The sequence below is a fragment of the Leptinotarsa decemlineata genome, unplaced genomic scaffold, assembly GCF_025532065.1.
Source record: "Leptinotarsa decemlineata unplaced genomic scaffold, Ldec_3_MD MMD2_tig00000010_RagTag_RagTag, whole genome shotgun sequence".
In the NCBI taxonomy this organism is placed as follows: domain Eukaryota; kingdom Metazoa; phylum Arthropoda; class Insecta; order Coleoptera; family Chrysomelidae; genus Leptinotarsa; species Leptinotarsa decemlineata.
In genome coordinates, this window is record NW_027412538.1 from 9,904,544 (window position 1) to 9,927,525 (window position 22,982).

The window sequence follows — 22,982 nt, forward strand, 5'->3', positions numbered from 1 at the left end:
TGTGGAGGAGTCAATGATTCTTGTTTTTTTTTATTTAACCTTCCACAATCTGAAAAACGAACAACGATAAATCAGTACAGAATCTGCTTGTTCACTACTTATTACTGACAATATCTTGTAGTAATATTAAGATGCTTAGTATTAGCTTTGTATATAGACTAACCCTATATACAAAGGTATCAGTGACTCCATCAAAAATATTGGCATTACAGCACCATCTATTGGTACTTGATTTTGCCTACACCTCAGAGCTGTTGAGCTTACTATGATAAAAGAAAAGGATATTGATATCACAGAACATGTAGTTCCGATATTTTGTGATTGATAACATAACCAAAAACTCAAAGACCAAAGAGTCTAATCTTAACTTTTGATAAAACCACTCACTATTTTGAATTATGATGTAAAATGAATGATTCAAAAATAATTGTGATATTGTTATACACATTGAGTTTTTCGTTTTTCTTTGAAACTTGTTATTCAGACATATGTATTAATGAAAACCCTTGTTTATGTCAAATAACTGAGTACACCAAAATAGACATATCAAAACTTCTAGGGGATGAAAAATATCTTGAAGATTCTAGTTATGAAAGTGGGACAGCTGTGACTTATCGCTTTTCTGGTTGTAAAAATTTCAGCTATAATGTCACTGTTGGAAATAAAATACAAGAAGATTCTGCTTCGGTGAGTATCTGAGGTTGAATCTAAGCAGGAGTCTCAAGTCGTATGTCGTAAGTTTTAAGTCATAAGAATTCATGGTGTTCTATTGTGACTACTAAAAACTTATAACTCGCAACTCAATATTATTAGTAAGTATTTATTCAATCATCTGTGCTCCTGCATGAATTTTGTTGCTGAAAATTGATGAACTGCTTATGATTTCTCTAGACTTTCGACTCACGACTTCAGACTAAATGTATGAATCTACCCTAAAATAGTTCCAAAATACTTATATTTATTTCACTTCTTAGCTCATCCAGATAAATGGAATGAATACAACAAAATTGGGTATAGCTAAAAACATCCATTTCAACCTTGATTCTGATGAGGGATATCAGATAATTTACAGAAATGGTTCAGAATCTGAGTGAGTATTAATCCTCTGTTGATGGAGTCTATTGACCCCGGCCCAATATTATCTGGGTATTGAAGTTGCTGAATATACAAAAATTATTTCGTTCTATTAATAAAAATCACATTTTTACAGTGTCATTGCCACAGTGAACTTAGTGTGTGTTCAGTTTAAAGAAACCTTCTTCAAAGTCATTAGCGATAAATCCAAAGTAAGTAACCAATTTTTCAGGTCAACATTAATACCTTCATCATCAATCAGATTAAAACAATTGCATCTGGTTTTGCTCTCAAACCACTTCTGAATAAACTGTTTTATCCGGCAGTCACAAAATTTTCTTATTTCATATGGGCTACAATTTTGGGTATTACATAGAGAAGAACTACTTTAAATTATTTTTCTGTTAAGAAAAACTTACTTGTGGGAAAAGAATAATTGATGTAAACCACTCTTCATTATTTATGATTTGTCACATCCAGTCATTCATATATTAATTCTTATATATTATCTAGATGTACTGATAGAATTCACGCGCTGATTCCTCATGCCACGAAACTTAATTATTTTATTTTATCTTAATGAAATAACTGTGGTTAAAACAGAAACTGATTTTATCCTATCCTAATGTTTTTTTGTGCTACTTGTGTGTAAGATCTCCCTGATCTAATTCATGAATATTTTGTTATTAGTGTAATGAACATTGATGAAGTTGAAATTAATGAACCTTCCGCTAGAAAGAATGATTTTTTGTAAAGATTCATATAATACTCATACCAAAAGTTTTATTGAAACATTGCCATCATTCTATTGCGTAAAGGTGAAAAAGTTATTGGAAAGTTTCCAAACAATCAATACTATGAAGAATGAATCACTCTTAAGTAAAATTCTATCGAAACTGCCCAATTGTGTGTATTGTGATTAGTCTAATATTCAACATCAGGGTTGCTTTCATAAACTTATTTAGAGTATGATCATCTTACTTCAAATCGTTCATTGTAAACATCTTTTAACATACTCAGATTATTATAATATTCGGAATAACACTATAAAAGGTAAGACCTCGTTAGTCCTTAGCTTGCACAAGTTACGATTTCTGAGTGTTGTCATTCGTAGGGTTGCGATAGCTGGTTAACGGAAAAAACATATTTCAAACATATTCAAGAAACACTTTATAGTTTTACAAAAAGCAACATGTATTTTGCCATACAATATTTTCTTCAGGTGTGGCTATACGAACTAGAATCTACATATATGATGCTTTATATATATTTTTACTATTTGAAATACCCGAGTTTTATCTACCTAATTAATGTTAAAAATGTGTAACGGAATTTGAGAATAAACTCAACAAATACATGAGAAACGAAGAGAAATTGTACAAATTCATTTAAATAAATATGTAATTAATGCAATTAACTGATCTTATGTATCAGTTGAATACCAGTTTCCACATTTAAAAAAATATTCAGTAACGGCAAGTTATTTAATTCTATTTGGTCATTCAGTAAATGATCTGAATTCTTAAATCTAATCATTTCCAAACATTCTGAAAGATTGAGTTTCAAACTCTTTTCTTTCAAATGTAACCTGTCATAGTCGTAATTGACATTTGCGAATGTGAAATTGGTCTATTCATTCAAGAAACTACGTATATGCTCTTTAATTCTTTGGGAAAAAGTACTCCCCGTTCAGCCAATATAAAATGCACCTACTTCAAACCATACAAAAATATATAAAACATTGAATATGTAGATTTTAGTTGGTATAGTCACGCCTGAAGAAGCTTTTGTATAGCGAAACACGTATTGCGTTCTTGTAAAACTATTTAGTGAAAATTTTTGAGTGTTTCTTGAATAAGTTATAGATTTTCATCAAGTATTGGCAGATTTCATCACAAATCTCAAGAGTATTACTAGCAAAGTGTTTTTATTCACGTGATCATACTACATGCAACTTCGGAAAACAGTCATTATGCCTTTCAAATTCAATATAACTGAAATAAGGAGATAACAAGAGGTTATTCAAATTGATGTTATTGCCTCAATATTTAAATATGAACTTAAGAATGATAAGAATCAGAATGTGTTGATTAATTGGTCGCTTTATGGAAATCAACGAACTCCATAACAATCATTTAAAATCACAGTAAAAAACATTTAAAAGCTAAAAAGTAAGATCTCTTTAATCCTTAGCTAGGACAAGGTTCGACATTTGAGGGTTTTCAAATGCTAGTTAAGTGGTATCTGTATCTGTAGGCGAGGGTAGGCCTGCAGCACTTAGGCCACATGTGACCCATTGTACATCCTCCCGAGGAGTTGTCCTCCTAGGTCATCGTCCATCCTGTCTTTTCCAGGAAGGTGGACAGGTCACTGGGAGACATCTCCTTTATATATCGGCAGGTGTAGGCCAAGACTCGCCGAACACACACTCTGTTATTGAGGATAATTCCTGACATTGGCATAGGACATGTCTGACAGTTTCATCTTCCTGTTCATACATCCTACATAGAGGTGTGTCTACTAGCTCCATATTGTGGAGGTGTTTCCTCAGTTGACAGTGGCCAGTCAGAAATCCTACTGTTAAGCGTAGATTTTTTCTGGTCAACGCCAGATATTTCTTTGGCGCCAGCTTCCTAGAGTCGCCCAGGGTGATCCTGGCAAGATTGCATCCTTTGATTTCATCCCATGTATTTAGGGATTGAGCATGGGTGTGACATTTGGCTAGTTCCGCAATTGTCGAAGTCATCAGGCCGTAGGTGCCACTGGGTCCTAAAATTCTTAGTCCAGCCGCTTCCTTGGCTGAAGAGTCGACAATGCGATTACCTTTACTCCTGTCGTGCCCTTTAACCCATCTCAGGATAATGTTATTATCTACCGAGGCTTCGGGTAAATCTTGGTGACACTCTAATACTAGCCCTGAGGTTATACGTTGTCTGGTCAAGGCTAATAGGGCTTGTCTGCTATCGGTGCAGGTTGTTATGTTTTTGCCAGAAATTCCTTTCCTGGTTATTTCTTTTGTGGCGATTGAGATACTAGCCAGTTCTGTTTGGACCACGCTGGTATTTTTTCCCATTCCGCACTTAATCCTTAGGCTTAGTGATCTGGAATTACACTCCTACTTCAAGGTTCACACCAGCCATATGCAAACAAATTCAGTAACTTCTCTCGACATGTTTGAAACATGGGCTAACAAAAGGTATAAGAAATAAACTGATTTTTATTTTTATTAATTCTCAAATTATGTAGTTCAAATCATGGTAAGAAAAGTGAACTACTAAAAGATAAGGGAAACTCGTTTTTCATTATATGAGAGAAATTACATTCTTTTCTGGGGTTGAACCAGTCTAAAAATCATGAACTCTGTTACCATTTCAGTAAATGAAATGCAAAGATTGACTTGTTTTTTCATCCTGAAGATGATTTGTCTTATCTATAGAGTCAATATGAACTCTGCCACTCATATTAACATGTTTGTTCATCTGCGTCTTATCTGAAACGTCATTATGTGACTCATACCTGCATCATTGTGTTTGTGTCTGTCATCATAAAGAAAAATTATATTTTTCTTCATTTTATCTTTATTGGTCCCTATTTTAATTGAACAATTTTGATTTTGATAACTGTACTTCGTCAAAGTTATCAACCTTATTGGCAAAGCATTAGTAAATTGAAATTTTGAATTGTAGTAAAGATTTCTTATTAGCAAATAGAGTTCTATTTGTGAAGAAACCCAGTTTTCAGTTCTGTAAAGTTAGCCTATTTTTTTTTCAGTAAGTGTGGAATGACTGCAGTTTCATATTTTTGACTTCAATAACCTCCAGAATCTAACTCATACCGGATGATGCTTTTTTCAGGCCCATATAAAAAACTGAAATTGATGATATTTTCTCGGAGACGAAACATCGGATTGAAAATCTGAAAACGCCATCTTTTACAGCTTGAAAAGTGGCAATGAGAAAGTATTTTTAGTTTTTAACATCTTTCTAAAAAAAATCAGAAAAAATTAAACCAAAATTGGCGAATTTTGGTTCTATGCGAATATCTTTGAAACTAATTGGAATTTCCTGAATTTTGAAACGTCATTTAAATAAGCTCTAAAATAGACTCTACTTATCTTGGACAAAGAGTATGACCTTCGAGTGGTGGTAAATTCATAAACTGCATACATTTGACTTTTTCCATACCGGACTACGTGCCTGTTTAAAAAATAAAGTGAATGTTCAATGTTCGATACACTCGTACACTCGTCTCGAACATATGTTCACAATTTCAGCAGTTTAGCATGTTAAGTTTGTTTTCTGCTATCAAATAAAAGGGGTGAAATAATTTGCATCAAATTTAGTGCTAAAAATGGAATCAAGTGCTCAAAAACACTTGAAATGTTGACAGTGGCATACGGTGATTGCACTCTGAGTCTGAAAAATGTTTACAAGTGATACAAGCTTATCATAGGTCAGGAATATGTGAATGATGACGCTCCAGCACATCAACTTCAGTCACCGTATTTACCAGATTTGGACCCCTGCGACTTCTTCTTGTTCCTAAGATTGAGGAGTATTATGAAAGGAGGGCGTTCTAGGACGATTGAGGAGATAAAAACTGATTCGCTGAGACATCTCAAGCACATACTAAAAAGTGCATATCAGACCTGCTGCGACGATTGTAAATGACGCTGGCGCTAGTGTCTTATATCTGAGGGGGACTACTTTGAAGGGGACAAAATAGAAATTGATGAATAAATAAAAATTCACCTTATTTTTGCGTATCTTGAACTTTACACTTCGGGTAAATTTAAGCCCTAGACTCTGTACTTTCTGTTGCATTTTTATCTTGTTGTCAATAACAATGAAAATGTTATTTCTTGAATTTAACTTAATTTAAAACTCTAAAATTCATTCAACCTAACAAGTTGTATTATTATTTCAGATTTCCCAAGGAACTGGTAAATAAATTGCTGCAAATTCGACTGAAAACTTTATTTCTTTACCTGCAATAGCAGTCCTACATTTCATCATTCAAATCTATTTTTTTTATGAATTTGTCGAAGTTATTTCATGTAGAAGTGACTTAAATATTTTTCGTTTCAGGATTTTCTTGTTGGGTCGCCTAAAGTATGTGTGATCACAGAACATCAAGGACTGAGTGGAGGTTCGGTTTTTTTGATCATCCTCATAGTTTTAGCAACTGTTTATTTCATTGGAGGGGCCCTGATCTCATATTTCATAAGAGGAGCAAGAGGTGTTGAAATTGTTCCGAATATAGATTTTTGGCGGAATTTACCTGGCTTGGTAAAGGTGAGAACAGCATTTTTCTTCAGCTCCTCGATTTTTTCGAAATTCATATCAAAGTTTTCTTGTGGCTCAATTGTTATGTCTCATCAGACTTTTTATAAAGTTGCTGATGCATTTTCAGTTCAAAAGGTAGAGTTTTTTAGAGGTAATTTTGTTCAATGGTACAGACTTCAATTTTTTTTTAATGAAAATTTTAAAACAAAATCTATAGGTACCTGCAGTACATTTCTTTGGGATAATGAAATTAATACATGAATAGTTTATTTTGAAGTGAAATTGACAGATGAAACTTTCAAGATGGCGAGTGGGCGCCATCTGGAAAAAAAATAAATGGAAACGGGAGTCATGTGACACATCATTTTGAAGTTCCTGACGAATACTTCACAACCTTAGAATATGAAGTCTATATCTTCACCTACTACAAAATGGCGGAACATTTAATAGTTTCCTGAAGACAAACACATTAATATCGATATTTCTACAAATATTATTTTTTATCTGCCATATGGCAATTCCAAAAACCCGATAAAGTTTTTTTACAGAACAGAATTCTGCTAAATCACGACGGAAACCATTGCAAGGCATCCTACCTATCACCACAATATCTGTTTAGGTGACGAATGTACATTTTTTTAAACGGCAATGTTAACAGACAAAATTGCCGTTATTGGAGTTACACCAACCCTCACGTTTTCTGAGAAACACATACCCAATATCCAGAAAACATAAACGTTTCAGCAGGAATATTGGGAACCCATATTGTTGGACCTCTATTTATTGATCAGAATATAACAGGGGTACTGTATATGAATATGCTGGAAACTATTGTTGACCCTCTCATCACTGAAATCGTCGAAGCGAATCCTAATGAATTCGATATGGATATTGTATTCCAACAAGATGGAGCACCAACACATTACTTCAGACAAGTAAGAAACTATTTGGATATTACTTTACCCGGTCGTTGGATTGGGTGTCGAGGTCCTACAGAATGGCCAGCCCGCTCGCCAGATTTGACACCTTTGGACTTTTTTATAGGGCTATTTGAAGCAAAATGTGTATGAATCTGAACCTGCGTCAATGTTGGATATATTTGTAGAGATATTGACGTTACTGTGTTCGAAAATGTTCGGCGTGAAATATCGGATAGGATGTTCATATGTCAAGAAGTCCAAGGCAACCATTTCGAGCATCTTCTGAACTGACCTCGAACTTATTACCTCATAATATCTAGTTAAATGTCAATGTAGTCAGGCAATTATTAGAAGTTACGCCATTTTGTAGTGGTTGAAGGTATTGACATTATATTCTAGGGTTGTGAAGCATTTATCAGGAGCTTCAAAAAGATGTGTCACAAAACCCCCCTTTTCATTTGATTTTTTCCCCAGATGGCGCCCAGTCGCCATCTTGAAAGTTTCATCTGTCAATTTCACTGCAAAATAAAGTATTCAAGTACAAATTTCATTATGCCAAATATGCAGAATATTTATCTCTTTTAAATTTTTGACTTCATCAACATTTTTGTATTTTTCAGGATGGTGCCATATTTTTACTCTCAGGCTGTAAACCCACATTAGTCACATCATCAGAGACTTATGATAGAATATGATTTTGTATTATAAGATTTTCTTTACTGTAATGGGCTGTTTATTTTGTCAGGATTACAACCTATACTGGGTTTGACTTTCAAATATAATGCTGATTTTTTTTTAACAAGTCTCCCAGTTGTTTTGATTACTCTTGAATTTTTTATATAACTCTATTTTGCTGTCTATGTATATTTAGCGACTAAATTCTAAGGAAAATAAATTTTATGCAAGTATTTTTATACTAATATTGTACAAAATATTATTTTCAGTCAAGAGTAGATATGACCTTATGGATGTCCTTATCTACAATATCACCTAATTGTTTTTTGTAGTAAGTAGTTACTGATATTGAATGAGACTCATTATTTTGATTTTGAAGGCTGCAGTTTTAGTTCATCTGATGATGTAGAAATATCTGTTTTTGTTTTTATTAAAATTGTTTTGAAACTAATTTTGTTTCTGTTTCAATAGTAGAGTTTCTTATTCTGTAGTAAACGGTGCAAAAATTTATAGACACTGCTTCTGTCTGTGCCCCAGAACTACTCTCGTCGACACACATTTCAAGAACCAAGTCGACGTCATGAAAAAAACTATCCTAAAAAAGTGTTCCATTATATCTTCACTTTTTTGAATTCCGGCAATAAAAACTTTTCATATCCTACTCAAAAATACTTTCATTCAAAATTATACAATGGTTTTCAAAAATATAACACGAAGAGGTAAATTGCTTAACTGGATCGGCACGAGCATTAGTAAAGAACAAGAAAACAAAAATGTGACAAAAGATTTTAACATTTCGACAAGAAGGTGTGAAAAACAGATTTATTAGAATTTGCGTCTGTCAATGCAAGACCAATCATTACAACTCGTGAATGAAAATTTTATGATGGAAAAAAAATTCAATTATACTATTTTATTCAAATTAGTTTAAATGTAACCAAATCCTCATCATTATATCTTCAAATAATTCTGAAGAATCTATACAATTCTAGAAAATATAGAACTGACCGATATTTCAGTCTTTCCCATTTCATCCAATTTTTACACATACAAGTATCTATTGTATCATTCTGGGAATAAGGACTTATTATTATTATTATGATCACCATTAAATAATTTTCAATAAATTGTATTTAAGACGTTTTTCGGCCCACGGTAGCTGGACTGGTGCAACAGATGGACATTCTATAATTAGTATCATGGATATACTTCCAGTGTAAATTTTCTCAAAGGGTCATCATGTATTTTACTCATTTATCATAATTTTTTGATGTCCATATGTAACAAAATCACCAGGAACATAAAAATAAAGAGTGTTCGGATGTGACCTCCTATTTGTAACGAGAAATATGACTATAAAAACAGTCGCAGAAAGTTCGAACTCATGAACTGTATAGCAGTGACTGTCAATTTCCACCGCCTCTGCAAATGAAAATATGACTTTGTGGCATCTGGCAACATTGGTGGATAAGTCAGATGTTCCCGCCATTTATTTTGCACGCATGCTCTCTGCGTATAATAAATAATTTCAATGATCTAACCTGTAACTTTAATCCTGGAATATGTACTGCATATGTAATATACTATGTTGTATATATTTAGCAAATCTATGAATTTGTAATCAATGAAAGGAATATAATTCAAATTTTGTGATTACACAACTATTTCATAGTAGGAGAACATTATTCATGGATGCTGTTTTCTAAGGTCTTAAATTTTTGTACCTCCAGTATTACGAAAAAAATGGGAACTAGTAAGAGAGGAGCACTTATCGTTATTGAAGGTGTCGACAGATCGGGAAAGTCGACACAATGTAAGAAATTAGTTGAGGCTCTTAAAACAAAAAATATAGCAGCCCAACTCATGAATTTTCCTGATCGAACTACACTAACTGGAAAACTTATTGACGAGTATCTGCGAAACGAACAATTCAAGGTAAATGATCATGCAATTCACTTATTATTCTCAGCAAATCGTTGGGAAAATGTGGAAAAAATCAATTCACTTCTGTATGATGGGGTTACTCTGGTTATTGATAGATATTCATATTCAGGAGTTGTATTCTCTGCTGCTAAGACGAGTGAGTATTCTGATGTATACTGAATTTTTCATATATTACTTTCATGGTTTATAGTCCCATTTCCTTGAACTACGAGTTGAATAAATTTTTTTGTCTTTAAGATATGGATATGAAATGGTGTCAGCATCCTGAAAACGGACTTCCGAAACCTGATCTAGTATTCCTTTTAACTCTCAGCCAAGAAGAAATGTTGTCTAGGCCAGGATTTGGTATGGAACGCTACGAAAATTCTTCTTTTCAAAATAATGTTGCCAAAATGTACAGTCAGGTGTGCGATGAAAAAGATAATTGGATAAAAGTCAATGCAGCGGGTACCATAGACGAAGTACATGAAAAATTATTGGCAGCAACAGTTGAAAAAATTGATGAAGTTGGTTCAACTCCTCTGGGAACTTTGAATTTTGATAATTCAATTGGTAACAGTTGAGAGAAAACTATCATTTTTAATAATTTGTTTAGAAAAATTTATATTTTGTCACTTTATACACTATATATGTGGGGGGGGGGGGGGGTAATAACTAACTTCATGTGAAATAGTACTTATAATGCAGTTTGTAAGTTATATCATATTAAAATTCATAAAACTTGTTTCTCAATGTTATTTTACAAATTTGCTGGAGTATTTTTGAAGACTGATTAAATTAATTCACTCAAAAACAGGATAATGTCTATTGCCTATCCTTTTTAATGCAAAATAATCCATACACTTTCCCAACAACACAATAAAAATATCTTGTTTGAGTCATCTCGTGATACCACTAACTTGGTGATCAAGTCAAGAAGCAGTATTTTTGTTCTAGCATGCGAAAAATGATGAACTGTTTGGAACCTTTGAAATATTCTGCAATTTCATTTACAATTTGAATTTATAAATGATCAATGCTAATATTGTTTTCCCTGTGTTTAAATTTCATTTTATATTATTGTGCTATTGAAAGAAGTCTCTTCAAAACTCATTTTCATAAACGAAAAAAAAATTAGGATCATATTGCTTTTTCAACTTATAACTCATTTCGAGAAGTCTGAAATTTGATTTTTTTCTTGTAGTTATAATAGTTATGGAGTCTTTTGTTTTCCAGAAATGGATTTATATAAATTACATTGAAACAAAACCCAAGTTGAATTTTTTAAAAATCCTATTTTAATGAAGGCTTTTCTGTGCTCCTGACAAATAGATATTGAAGGTTTTAAATTGACAGTCTGGAATTTGATTTTTTTGAAGTTATGATAGTTTTTTTGTTTTCCAGAAATGGATTTATATTGAATTGAGTTGACTTTTTAAAAAATCCTATTTTGATGAAGGCTTTTCTGTGCTCCCGATAGATAGATATTGAAGGTTTTAAATTGATTTTATGTTGAAACTTGGAGAAGTCTGGAATTTGATTTTTTCTTGAAGTTATGATACTTATTGAGTTTTTTTTTGTTTTCCAGAAATGGATTTATATAAATTACATTGAAACAAAATCCAAGTTGAATTTTTCAAAAATCCTATTTTAACGAAGGCTTTTCTGTGCTCCTGATAAATAGATATTGAAGGTTTCAAATTGATGTCATGTTGAAACTTTTTCAATATGATCTGCTGTTCGAGAGATAAAAAGTAGAGCCTTGCATTTATTTGCAGAATATATTCAATTTTGGAAAATAGTAAAAGTCAAGCATAGGTTATACAAAATTTCATTTTGAATAGTCAGAATATTTATTACAAAATAAACAATAGATTATTTATTCTTTCAAGCCTTCTTCAGAAGGTACCCTTTTTCTTTTACCTTGATTCTTCTTACTCTTCAGGATCTTCTGTTCGCCAACCCTAAAACATTTTTTATTAATAGGATGTCATGTTTGATACAAATTCAAGCATCTGAATTCTTTACTGATTTCAAAAATTATATTAAGGTTAGTTTATACAAGAGATATTTGGATACCTTGATAAAGTTCTTATTGAAGTTAATTCTATTAGTTGAGTATAATACTAAACATTATAGAATGGAAGTTGGTGGTGCATAAATATGTTTGGATACCTGACCTATTTTAATCTAAGAAAGTATATATTCATATATCAAACAATAGAAACATTCGTCAGTAGCAGTATCTTACATACAGAGGATTTTTTTTTGTAATGTTTTTAAATAATGCTTGATCCCAAATCTACTTACATTGCCGTGGACCTAACACCAGGCCCCCAATGAGGCAAAGGATTTTCCTGAAACCTAACAAAACCCATTTTTCGAGAGGCAGGGTTAGCGGCAGGATGTGCTTTGAAAGAATATTCTTTTTCCGGTTGTTTAGAAAGAATACAAGCTGGTACACCTTCTACAAGCCTCTTTTTGGAAACTGGATGTAACTTCTCCCAACATCTCATTATGTCCCAAATAACTTTTGTCGGAGCGTCAGTTTTTATTGATGTTTTATTCATGTGGGTGAAGGATACTCTGTAACCTGCATTCAAAATTGCAGACCTGTCAAATTTTTATGAATTTTAAAATCAACTACACAAACTATTGAAAAAATTATTCAAACATTGCTTATTTCACCTATTATATTTATGCAGAGTAATGAAATTTGACAGTCCAGACAATTTCACGTTGTCTCTGAGGTGTGCAAAAATATTTGTATATTTAACACCTTATGGTTCACTTTCGACTCAACTCCGTATTTAAAATTCGTTCACAGATCAAACTGGCTATTACGATAAATGATGTGTTTACGACTGCACATTCATTCTTCAGAGACAAAGTAAAATATTGCTTTTAAAGTATTTAAACAGAGGGTGATGACATTTTTCCTTACGAAGTCGCCATCTATGGAATCGACAGAAAACTAACTAAAACCTCGAATATCATAGATAAATGGAGCTCCTCAAGGCGGTCAGTTGCAAAGTCTTTCGATATCGACCGCCGACGAGGTTCATCCTTTGTATTTCACTGAAAAGCAACTAGTGAACTAGAGCCCAAACACAACGTATCTATTACGCAACAATAGACAGCCTCATAGATCTCACCAGTGGTATTAGGATGAACCACAAATGAATTGTTGAACTCAACTGTTCTAAGTAATTAAGGGCGATGATATTCCTCCATTTTATTTTGAAAATTTCGACTTTAGACTACAAATTTTGACTTCAATATAGAAATTTCAACTTTGATCACTAAATTTTGACTTAGAACTCGACTCAAAACTCGAAATTTTGAATTTAATATGGAAATTTGGACTTTGATCTCGAAATTTTGACTCTGATCTCGAAATTTCGACTCTGATCTCGAAATTTCGACTTTGATTTCTAAATTTTGACTTTGATCTCGAAATTTCGACTTTGATCTCGAAATTTCGACTTTATTCTGGAAATTTCGACTTTATACTCGAAATTTCGACTTTAATATCAAAATTTCGTCTTTGATCTCGAAATTTCGACTTCAAACATGAAATTTCGATTTTTAAGGTCGGAATTTTCAAGAAACAAAACAATTTCAAAATTTTTTACGTAGAAAACATGAGACTATAAATGGAAGGCTCATTTTGGTGAAAACCTTTTTCAGTTTATTGCTGAGAAGTATGAAAGGCAAATATTTTATTTCTCCAGGATGTAAATTGGAATATGTAATACCTATTTGTTTGAAGGTGATTGACAATGTTTCATGATGAATTTCACTAGTTCGGACTTCCATTGTCTAATATATAAAATGATTTGAAATCCCTGAAACAACTAAAAAAAGAAGACTTGAAAATAAAGATTGTATTTCTTTTTTTTTTGTTCAATTGTTTTATTTTTACTTGTATTTTATTTCAATATTATTTAATTTCAGGTTTTTTTTGCTTAATATAATTGTTAATTACAGCTATTTATGTTCAATTCTTTTTTTTTAGTTGTTTCAGGAATTTCAAATCATTTTATATATTAGACAATGGAATACTGAAACTAGTAAAATTAATGCCTATTGATCTGCTGTGCAAGTGTACGACACTTTTTATGCTATTTGGAAAATCGAGTTATGATTCCTATATCTGAAACAAAAGCTTACAGTGCTCACTATATTAAGATTTTGCAATTCTAGGTACAACATATTTCTGCAAGAGAAACACTATTTGAAGCTGGGTGAAGCTTGAATTATCCCAACACAGCAAGTGAAAGTGTGAGTTATCCAGGTTAGAGATGACTCCAAATGAAGTGCTAAAATTTCAACTTTGTGATGTATAAATAGCATGTGTGCGAAAATTTGAAAATAAACAAATCTCTGACTTTGTTTATTCATATATAGTTTAATAGAGACAAATCACTCTTTAGTACTGTATCAAATATGTCCAGGTCCTATCTACTTGTACAGAAAGAATGACTTGTGTCTGCGTATAATATTGCAGTAATTAAAAAAATATTTATCCGCTTATTTCATTGGGACCTCAAACTGATAAACCGTGTGCATCACAAGATTGGATACAGATAGTAGTAAAATAAATTTCTCTCCATACAATGAATTTCAGCTCCTGTCCCATGTTTCTGACCCGTTTTTAACTAGAGTTTTGAATTTTACACTGAAGCCAGACAATAATGCTAATATTTCGGGAACGAATGAAGGGCCAAACGGTAGTTTGGCACAATTATTTGCAAAAAAATTGGTTCGGTGCTATTTCTTTTGTTATGGCACTACGCAAGCCCTATATACTAAATATCCTAGTTTCCTCAAAAGTGTTACCAGGATAACTTGAGTTTTGATACGCTACTTCCATTTATCCTCAAATCCCCATTTAATGAATTGGAAACGCACCTTACAGTCATCATTGGAGGCATTTCGACATGAATAGTTCCACTTAGTCTTTCCAAGGTATAATAAAGGGGGACATCCAGCAACTCTTCCAATATAACACTCAGAACACCTTGTATCCGTCTGAAAGTACCCAATTTTTCAGATGCCGATTGGAGCACGTCTTGTACAAATTCAGATGAATGCAGAGGTGCAGACCATATGGGACCACCCATCTGTATAAAAAACAAAAATATGTTACTTCTAGAACACATTATTTCATAATTCGATTCACTTACGTGGTGAGAATGTCCACAATGTTCACATTTTTGTGAAACAGGTGGTCCTGTGGGTATTGCAAATTTCACTTGGTTCTTATGTTTTTCATTTGTTTTCAAAATTCCTAATGGTTGTAAGGTGAAGCTGCCACAGCCGGTGCAATGATAAACCTGAGACAGTTTGCTGGAACAGTATTTTTCACAATAGTTTTTGACGCAAATGCTACTTAACTTGATATAAGTCGGAACACCTGGACCTCGACTACTGGAGTACTATACTATAATTTCAAATAAGAAGGTACTAAATTCTTAGAAATGATGATAAAATATGTAGAATCCCAACCTTAACAACAATGTTTTCGTTTCAATGCAATCTTTCTGAGAATTCAATGCCTACTATTATGGAATTGTACTATAGTTGATTATTTGGGAAAAAGGTTGATTGAAGAATGATATAACGCCATTGGAGCCGGTCCCTAGCTCGTCCTTTATCAAGTTACGTTTAAATTGAAGGAAATTTGTACTGTTGGGAAAGATACACACCTAGTTGTGAATTTGCATTTGTGGGCCCCAGAAAACACTCTTACGAAAACTCGAACATAAAAATCAGCAGACAACGAGAGAAGAGGTACAATGTAGCGACCATAACGGTTGGCGTGGGATTCAATACATTGCAACAATATTCTGAGAGCCATTTCATGACAGCATTTCATTCTTAAAGAAACTGCGCCATATTTGCTGTAGCAGGTCTCTGGAGAATTGCCCGCTAGAACTGCCATGTCTGTAGCTGTTATAAGAAGCAAGCCCCCCTCTTTAATTGCCTGAACGGCGGAATCCAGAAATATTGAAGGGCAACCATAAGGGTCCAAGTCAATGACGTCAAACTGGTTTGCCTTGCGATGTTCATACATCAACATTCTGAAAAGCATATGAAAAGTGGTATAATCATCACAATATTAACTTATTCCAACTAAGTAGAATTTATTAGAAAGATCAGTATTTCAAATTTCATTTGCAGGGGTGATAGGAGACCCTTTGATGGGCATCGTGCTTATGGTTCTTCTTCCGCATCATAGTATGGAACTCCGGAACGATGTGCAAGTCTCCAATTTCCTGCCATTATAGTTCTGATCATATTATGAATCTACTTACAAATTTTCTTACATTTCATCATCTCTACAATCATTGTTTCTGGTTCTAGGCTCCATCTGGGACACCGGAAAATTGTGTGCTCCACTGTATCTATTTGATGGCAATACACATACCTATACTATAAGCTCAGTGCCCATAAAAATGTCTCCTTCAGCTACCCCTGAAGATATATCTAAATGATGCCAGCAGGGGTTAGTATGAAAATATGAAAAACGGTTATTTAGCAATATTTATTTGCACTTCTGATCTGAAATCTGACCACAACATAATACGTCTCAAACACATTTGTTTAAATTGAAACAGTGCATATTTTTTGAGAGATATAAGTTTCTGAAAAATAAAGGTTTTGGGGACTTTTACCATCCACAACCAAAGAAATGAAAATTGTGGAACTGAATCACACAAGAAAGATTGCAAATTATCGCAAATTTATATATGAAAACAGTTAGACTCAACAGATTAATATCAGAGAACATCTAGTACTATATCAAATGTCAATCAATAACGTCAAGATATTTCATAATTGAAAATTCCGTTGAAATCTGCAAACAAGTTTGAAAATGAAACTAGACTCGACATATTTTTGACTTCTGAAAGATCAAAATAAGTATATATGAAATTTCTGGGTTATGTATGGTAGGCAGAATTATCACATACGATGGTGAATTTTGTGAAGAGTATATTGAGTTTTCAGTTACTTATCGGGGGGGTGAACTAGGAGTTTGCCCTTTTTACACCTGTATGAGGTTCTCCATTATAATTTTTATTTTTGCAGATTGTGGAAGTTAAAAATCCTTCAAAAGTTACTGAAGAACTAATTTTCCCTGTAAAAAATGATTTTTGCTCGATACTTCAAATTTTAGTATTTCATGGTCCAAGCAAACATTTTGATTATATTTTATAACATTCATGAACTATTACTCACGTTGCATCACTGTGACTAGATTTCACAAGGTGCTCAACTCCATTGAAAATAATATTCATCTTGATATCTTCTACTGCTTTCGAAGATATATCATTTGCTATAACTTCTTTGATTCTCGGAATTTCTTTGGCATATCTTATACTACGTAATCCAGTAGCCGACAATGCCTCCAAAATGGAAATACCATTTTCACATTTGATACCAATATCTTCAGTGTGTATTGTTGTGAAATCAGATATATCATTTCCTTCTTTTTCGATAGATTCTTTTCTGACAAGCTTGGCAAAAGATGAAATAACTGAAATACTATATTTAATCTACTTAAATACTCAGATCGCAACAAGTTCTTCTTAAACCGTGTAACTCCCCATATGTAGAAACAGTTTGGTTTACCTTAAATCTCTGTTGAATTCTTGAACAGGATTATAAAAAACGTTTCCCCTTGTTTTTATTTTTGCCGATCCTTCAGAAATCTCCTGACTTTCAAGACTGTTGGTACTTTTCTCTGTGATATTCCCATCAGAATTCATTTTGAAATAAAATCGAATAAACAAAATCTGAAATCATTTAGAATCAAGAAGAATGCCATTCATTTTATTGCATAAGAAGGATTCATGTACATAATTATCATGCACATAATTACCATGCTAGGTAATTATATACTATTTATACTCCTGCATGAATGTTTTCACTGAAAATCAATGATCCAAAATTTGCAAACTTACTACTAAAGGCTAATGCATGATTCCACCTTCAGTTGGATGAATATCATTACCTTCACTCTAGTTTCAAAGATACTAAAGTATCGCATACGTTTGCATTCATTAAACTTTTAGCAAAAACTTATAATTTACGAAAATTCGACTTTGTATAAACTGATCAAATTTTGTCCTATAAATAAAAAATGGGGGATCAGATTCTATTACTCGATATGTAAATGAGCTGATAGTGTAGCAATACAGAATTTCATCTGTTACCTCTACTTGTAGTAATATAACTGAAAAATTTTATTATGTAGTACAAACATTTTCAAATTAGAAATGAGTGAACTTGAAAATGTGAGGTTATCTTTGCTCCAGTGTTGTCATGTTGCCATCCATTTCTATGATACATACCCAAATGACGAACATCTATGGCGTTCAAACACAAGATTATTAAATTATACAGCCTTCTTGGTTCAAACAGCGGAATTGAAAAGAGAATTCCTGGGTTTGTTTTAATTAGCAACCTTCAAATACCGAATTTTGCTACAAATATTTGTCTTCACAGGTTCGTTTTCTAAAAAAAACCGGTCATTTCCTGTACACACCGTATTTTAGCAAATTCCTCAATACTATTTTGGATATAGTGAGTCTTACAAGATTTGTTGAGTTAGCCAAAAGGTACTTATTTGGAGAAACAATAAAAATAATTTTTCAATTCGAGACTCTTAATGGTCGGTCAAAAATTTTAGATTTATCATTGAGGTCAAGAATCCTTTTGTGGCGTTTCACATATGTCATGATCTGGTATGAAGCAATTTTTTATACGAACTTTCGTTAATTGGAATTCGTCACATATTTTTTCAATATGGGCATCTAGGTAGGTTTTAATAATTCTAGTAGCTAGAAAGTTCATCAAACAGTGATCTTTATTTTTTTAATTTGCCTAACTTTGATGAGTAATTCCGAAAAATATACATGGCTGAATTCGTTATGGAAGTGGCTACAAAAACTAATGAAAAACTAGATGTCCGTAATAGAAAAAAAGATGGAATCCAATGAAGTAACGTCCCATAAAAAGTTGAGTCATACCAGATCATAACATAGGTACTTGAAACATAAAAAAAATTCTCCGATGTACTTTCATATTATATAAAATGGAGTGAACAAACAAAATCCAGCAAATTTAGCCAAAAATGGCCTCTAATATAGTCGCGATTTAAAAGGTTTTCATTGTGCAACCCAAATATATCAACTTTTATATGATTTAACCATGTAGGACCTGCTGAAAAAAAGATCTCCACAGGAAATGATTTTATTTTCGAAAATGAACTGTAAGGACAATTTTTTTTGCAAAATACTATATTTCAAGATTGCTAATTGTTTATTCAGAGATAATACTTCAAACATTGTATTTACGAAGTTCATTAAGTATCAAAAATAATTATTTCATTTGTTGAAAGCAAACACAATGTATTTTTAAAATTTCGAATCAAGAAAAATATTTTTTTTATGAAAGTGTCATACGTAAGATTTTGAATCGAAACGGTTTGTTCTCTGTATATGGAAGTACAACGATTTCTGTAAAAACAGGGGTATAGGTACCCAGAATTCCTTGTTTAATCCTGCGGTTTGAATACCTCGTACCAGGGTTCTAGGGTTAGTATATAGCAAGTATTCGGGAAGATCACGGAGTGGGCGACATCTAGGTATTGCAACTTGAATGTCAGGAACAGAAAAAACGGTTATTGCCATAAGGAATCGTTGTCAAAACATTCAAATATTCTTTTTTACATCTATCTGTTGCAAACTTCCTTTACATGAATGAAAAAGACAATTATTAATAATGAAAGGTGAATCAAATAGGTATTGTTTAATGAGCAGGTGTGATAATTATGTATCAGAAAATGTGAACATGCACAGCAAAAAAATGAAAAATTTTACTCAGAATTCAACACAGGTGATTTTACTTCAAATGTATAAAATATTGGGTATATATGTATGCATAAGTATTCCCTGAGGATACACTACAAAAACACACTTTTGTCTATTTTCCACTATATTTCTTTATTGTTGACCGGTTTCGGCTATTACACCATTTTCACCACTTTCACCACTAGGCACTCCTTAAACTGCAGTTTGCAGTTTGAGGAGTGCCTAGAAGATGACAGTACTACCAACTGTCGAAAGCTTTCGCAGATAATTAATAAAAGATATAAAGCTTCAAATCCTTTTTGTAGAATTTAATATTGAAATACTCAAAATAAAGGAAAATCAGTTGCATCAATCAAATATATATATTTTATATATATATATATATATATATATATATATATATATATATATATATATATATATATAATGGTATACTAAGCACATATATATTTTAAAGAAAAAAAAAAAGAAAAATCAAGTCAGTAGTACTCTCATCAGTGTGACTCGCTCCATTTAAATTGAGCGAACGAAGCGAAGTATGAAGCTCCAAGTTTTAATTAGTAATTGTACCTACATGCTGCTGGGTGTGTATCGGAGGCAACAAAGTTTTTTTAAATGGTTCAGATAGTGTACAACTTTTTTTCGGGCTCTACTCGTCGATGGAATATATTGACAGAACATTTAAGTTAAAAAAAAAGTTGTTAAAAGTCCTTCACAAACCAGATGGTCAGCCCGAGCAGATGCAGTAAGCGCCTTGCATGAAGGTAATGAACAAGTTATAGAAGCTTCAATATCTACCCTGTGCGTTCATTAAAAACAGCGATTAAGTTCGTATAAAAATATCAGTAAATGTTTTGATTTATTTTTTCGCTTAGAAACTCTGAATTCTGAAGAGTTGAGACAAACTAACTAACTGCAGTATAGAACGCTCCTTCTTCAAATTAAAAAAAATTAAAAATGAATTAAGAAGTACAATGCTTCAAGAGAGATTAATCAGTTTATCGCTGATGTCGATAGAATCTGATGTACTAAAAAGCATAGATTCTGAAGAAGTGATTAACGATTTTGCCCGTGTGAAATCTAGAAGGGTTCCTGTAAATGCTAAAGAAGGAACTTTTGTGGACTATATTAAATTTATCTATTCGTTTCATGTGATTGTCAATAAAAATCAATATTCAACCTTGTTTATCTACTTTCTTTGTCTATTCAAACAAAATAGTGTTCTGTCAAAGTCATAGGGGCCCCATTATCCTATTATGGCCATGGCCTCCAATAGGTTAAAGACGGCCCTGATTCCAAGCCAAGTTACTCACGACGTTTCGATTACTAGTATCCACAATCGTCTTCTGGTGATGATACGAAATTATTAATTTTGTCATTTCATTTTTGTTACCAAATTAAATGGTTTCAACGTGTTTGAGATAACCAGTACCATTTTTAATTCAAGATGACTTTTTCTACAGCGTTTTTTACATTCGTTCTGTATTTCAGTCCAAAAGTAGTGGTGGAACTCTAATAAAGGAATACTCTTTCTGAACCTTCCACACCGGTGCAGTTGAATACTGATGAAGGAAGAGTAGTTAAAACACTGATCCTAACTCGAGCCACACGAACAAACTTGTAAAACAAACAGTTTTTTCGCATGGAGCAAGTTAGTCTTTGTGTGTTGCATTATTCCTATCTCCTCTCGTCGCATGATCCACCGTCCGAAATTTCTGAAAAACAAAGAATATGGTTTAAAATAAATCGATCGATATACGAGTATAGTAATTTCAATGTTGAAAAATAAACTGAAATCAGGAGCGGGTATAGGAGTTCATTGAGGAGGGACGCTCTTGAGATAAATATGTTTCACTATAAATAAATAAAAATTAAGATGTTCAGTAAACACGACGTTAGTTTCAAATGAAACTAACCACTGTATTTGGCGTGATATGTTCTGTTTATTTCATGAGCAAAATAGGAAACATTAATAATTAAACTTCACAAACTTTGTAGAGATCAAATCGTGAGGTGTAGTTTATGAAATTACTGTGGATCTTCATCAAGTACAACTGTACAAGAATAAATGTATATATATATATATATATATATATATATATATATATATATATATATATATATATATATATATATATATACCCCCATATCTTCCGTAATTCCGTAATATTCAAGGTAGAACGATGAAACTCTCTGGACTGATGGAAATGCTCAAAATGCACCTACCACCTGAATGGGGTTGGCCAAAGTGATATACACTGTCCGCCACTCGCGATGGAACACCCCATTTTTACGGTAAAACATATTAGGGGGCAAAATAGGCTCAAAATTCCTTCAGATTCGTGATCAGGACTACCAACTTACTACGAATACACTTTTTTCCTGAAAAAATTTCAGTCCTGAAAAATCCGAATTTGTCTCACTTCTTATGGAAACACGCCCGTATCTTCCGTAATATTTAAGGTGGAACGATGAAACTCTCAGGACTGATGGAAATGCTCAAAATGCACCTACCACTTGAATGGATATACATTGTCCGTCCACAGTAAAAATGGAGTGTTCCATCGCGAGTGGCGGACAGTGTAGATCACTTTGGCCAACCCCATTCAGGTGGTAGGTGCATTTTGAGCATTTCCATCAGTCCTGAGAGTTTCATCGTTCTACCTCGAATATTACGGAAGATACGGGGGTGTTTCCATGAGAAGTGAGACACACTGTATATATATATATATATATATATATATATATATATATATATATACATATATATATATATATATATATATATATATATATATATATATATATATATATATATATATATATATATATATATGCTGTAGAGTCACTGGAAATAAACTGATAAACTGATTTGATTTGAAGTAACGGCCGAATCAATCAGAAAATTAATAATTAGATCTGAAGGAAGCATTTGATACTGTGGACCATAAAATTCTTCTGGAAATAATGAATAATATAGGTATCCGAGCAAGTTAAATGAAGTACCTAATAGCTGAATAAAAAAAATGGTAAACGAGCGTTCGTAGTATAATAGAGTAGATACAGCCCTGATCTCACCCTTTTGCTTGTGGGGACCCATAAAGAGCAAATTTGCGGGCTAAAAAATTTAGTGTACTGTATAACTGATCCTAGATTCATGACGTCACTTTCTCATGAAAACCAATTGAAACAATGGAGGCACGTTCTAAAAGATGTGACATATA

At 32.7% G+C, this 22,982-nt stretch overlaps 3 protein-coding genes across 8 annotated transcripts; 2 read left to right on the plus strand and 1 right to left on the minus strand.

Annotated features, from left to right (window-relative positions):
* Positions 1-305: 305 nt before the first annotated feature.
* Positions 306-8,405, plus strand: LOC111512262 (cation-dependent mannose-6-phosphate receptor). The gene is made up of 5 exons (XM_023168360.2): positions 306-687; positions 975-1,090; positions 1,211-1,286; positions 6,162-6,368; positions 7,900-8,405. The coding sequence occupies exons 1-5, from the start codon at positions 409-411 to the stop codon at positions 7,972-7,974; spliced, it is 753 nt and encodes a 250-aa protein (XP_023024128.2). The 5' UTR covers positions 306-408; the 3' UTR covers positions 7,975-8,405.
* A 1,045-nt stretch (positions 8,406-9,450) lies between these two features.
* LOC111512264 (thymidylate kinase) lies at positions 9,451-10,622 on the plus strand. The gene is made up of 2 exons (XM_023168361.2): positions 9,451-10,034; positions 10,136-10,622. The coding sequence occupies exons 1-2, from the start codon at positions 9,647-9,649 to the stop codon at positions 10,459-10,461; spliced, it is 714 nt and encodes a 237-aa protein (XP_023024129.2). The 5' UTR covers positions 9,451-9,646; the 3' UTR covers positions 10,462-10,622.
* Positions 10,623-11,692: 1,070 nt separating this feature from the next.
* Positions 11,693-18,267, minus strand: LOC111512265 (tRNA methyltransferase 1). Of its 6 annotated transcripts, none has more exons than XM_074171433.1 (9): positions 18,100-18,221; positions 17,898-18,013; positions 17,516-17,679; positions 17,123-17,428; positions 15,589-15,963; positions 15,067-15,229; positions 14,792-15,003; positions 12,188-12,490; positions 11,693-11,841 (listed from the first exon to the last, which is right to left on the minus strand). In XM_074171433.1, the coding sequence occupies exons 2-9, from the start codon at positions 17,931-17,933 to the stop codon at positions 11,757-11,759; spliced, it is 1,644 nt and encodes a 547-aa protein (XP_074027534.1). In that variant the 5' UTR covers positions 17,934-18,013; positions 18,100-18,221; the 3' UTR covers positions 11,693-11,756. The 6 variants fall into 6 exon arrangements, with proteins under 6 accessions (XP_074027534.1, XP_074027537.1, XP_074027535.1 ...); XM_074171436.1 differs by having other exon boundaries at positions 17,848-18,013; positions 18,100-18,114; XM_074171434.1 differs by lacking the exons at positions 17,898-18,013; positions 18,100-18,221 and adding an exon at positions 18,238-18,267.
* Positions 18,268-22,982: the final 4,715 nt, after the last annotated feature.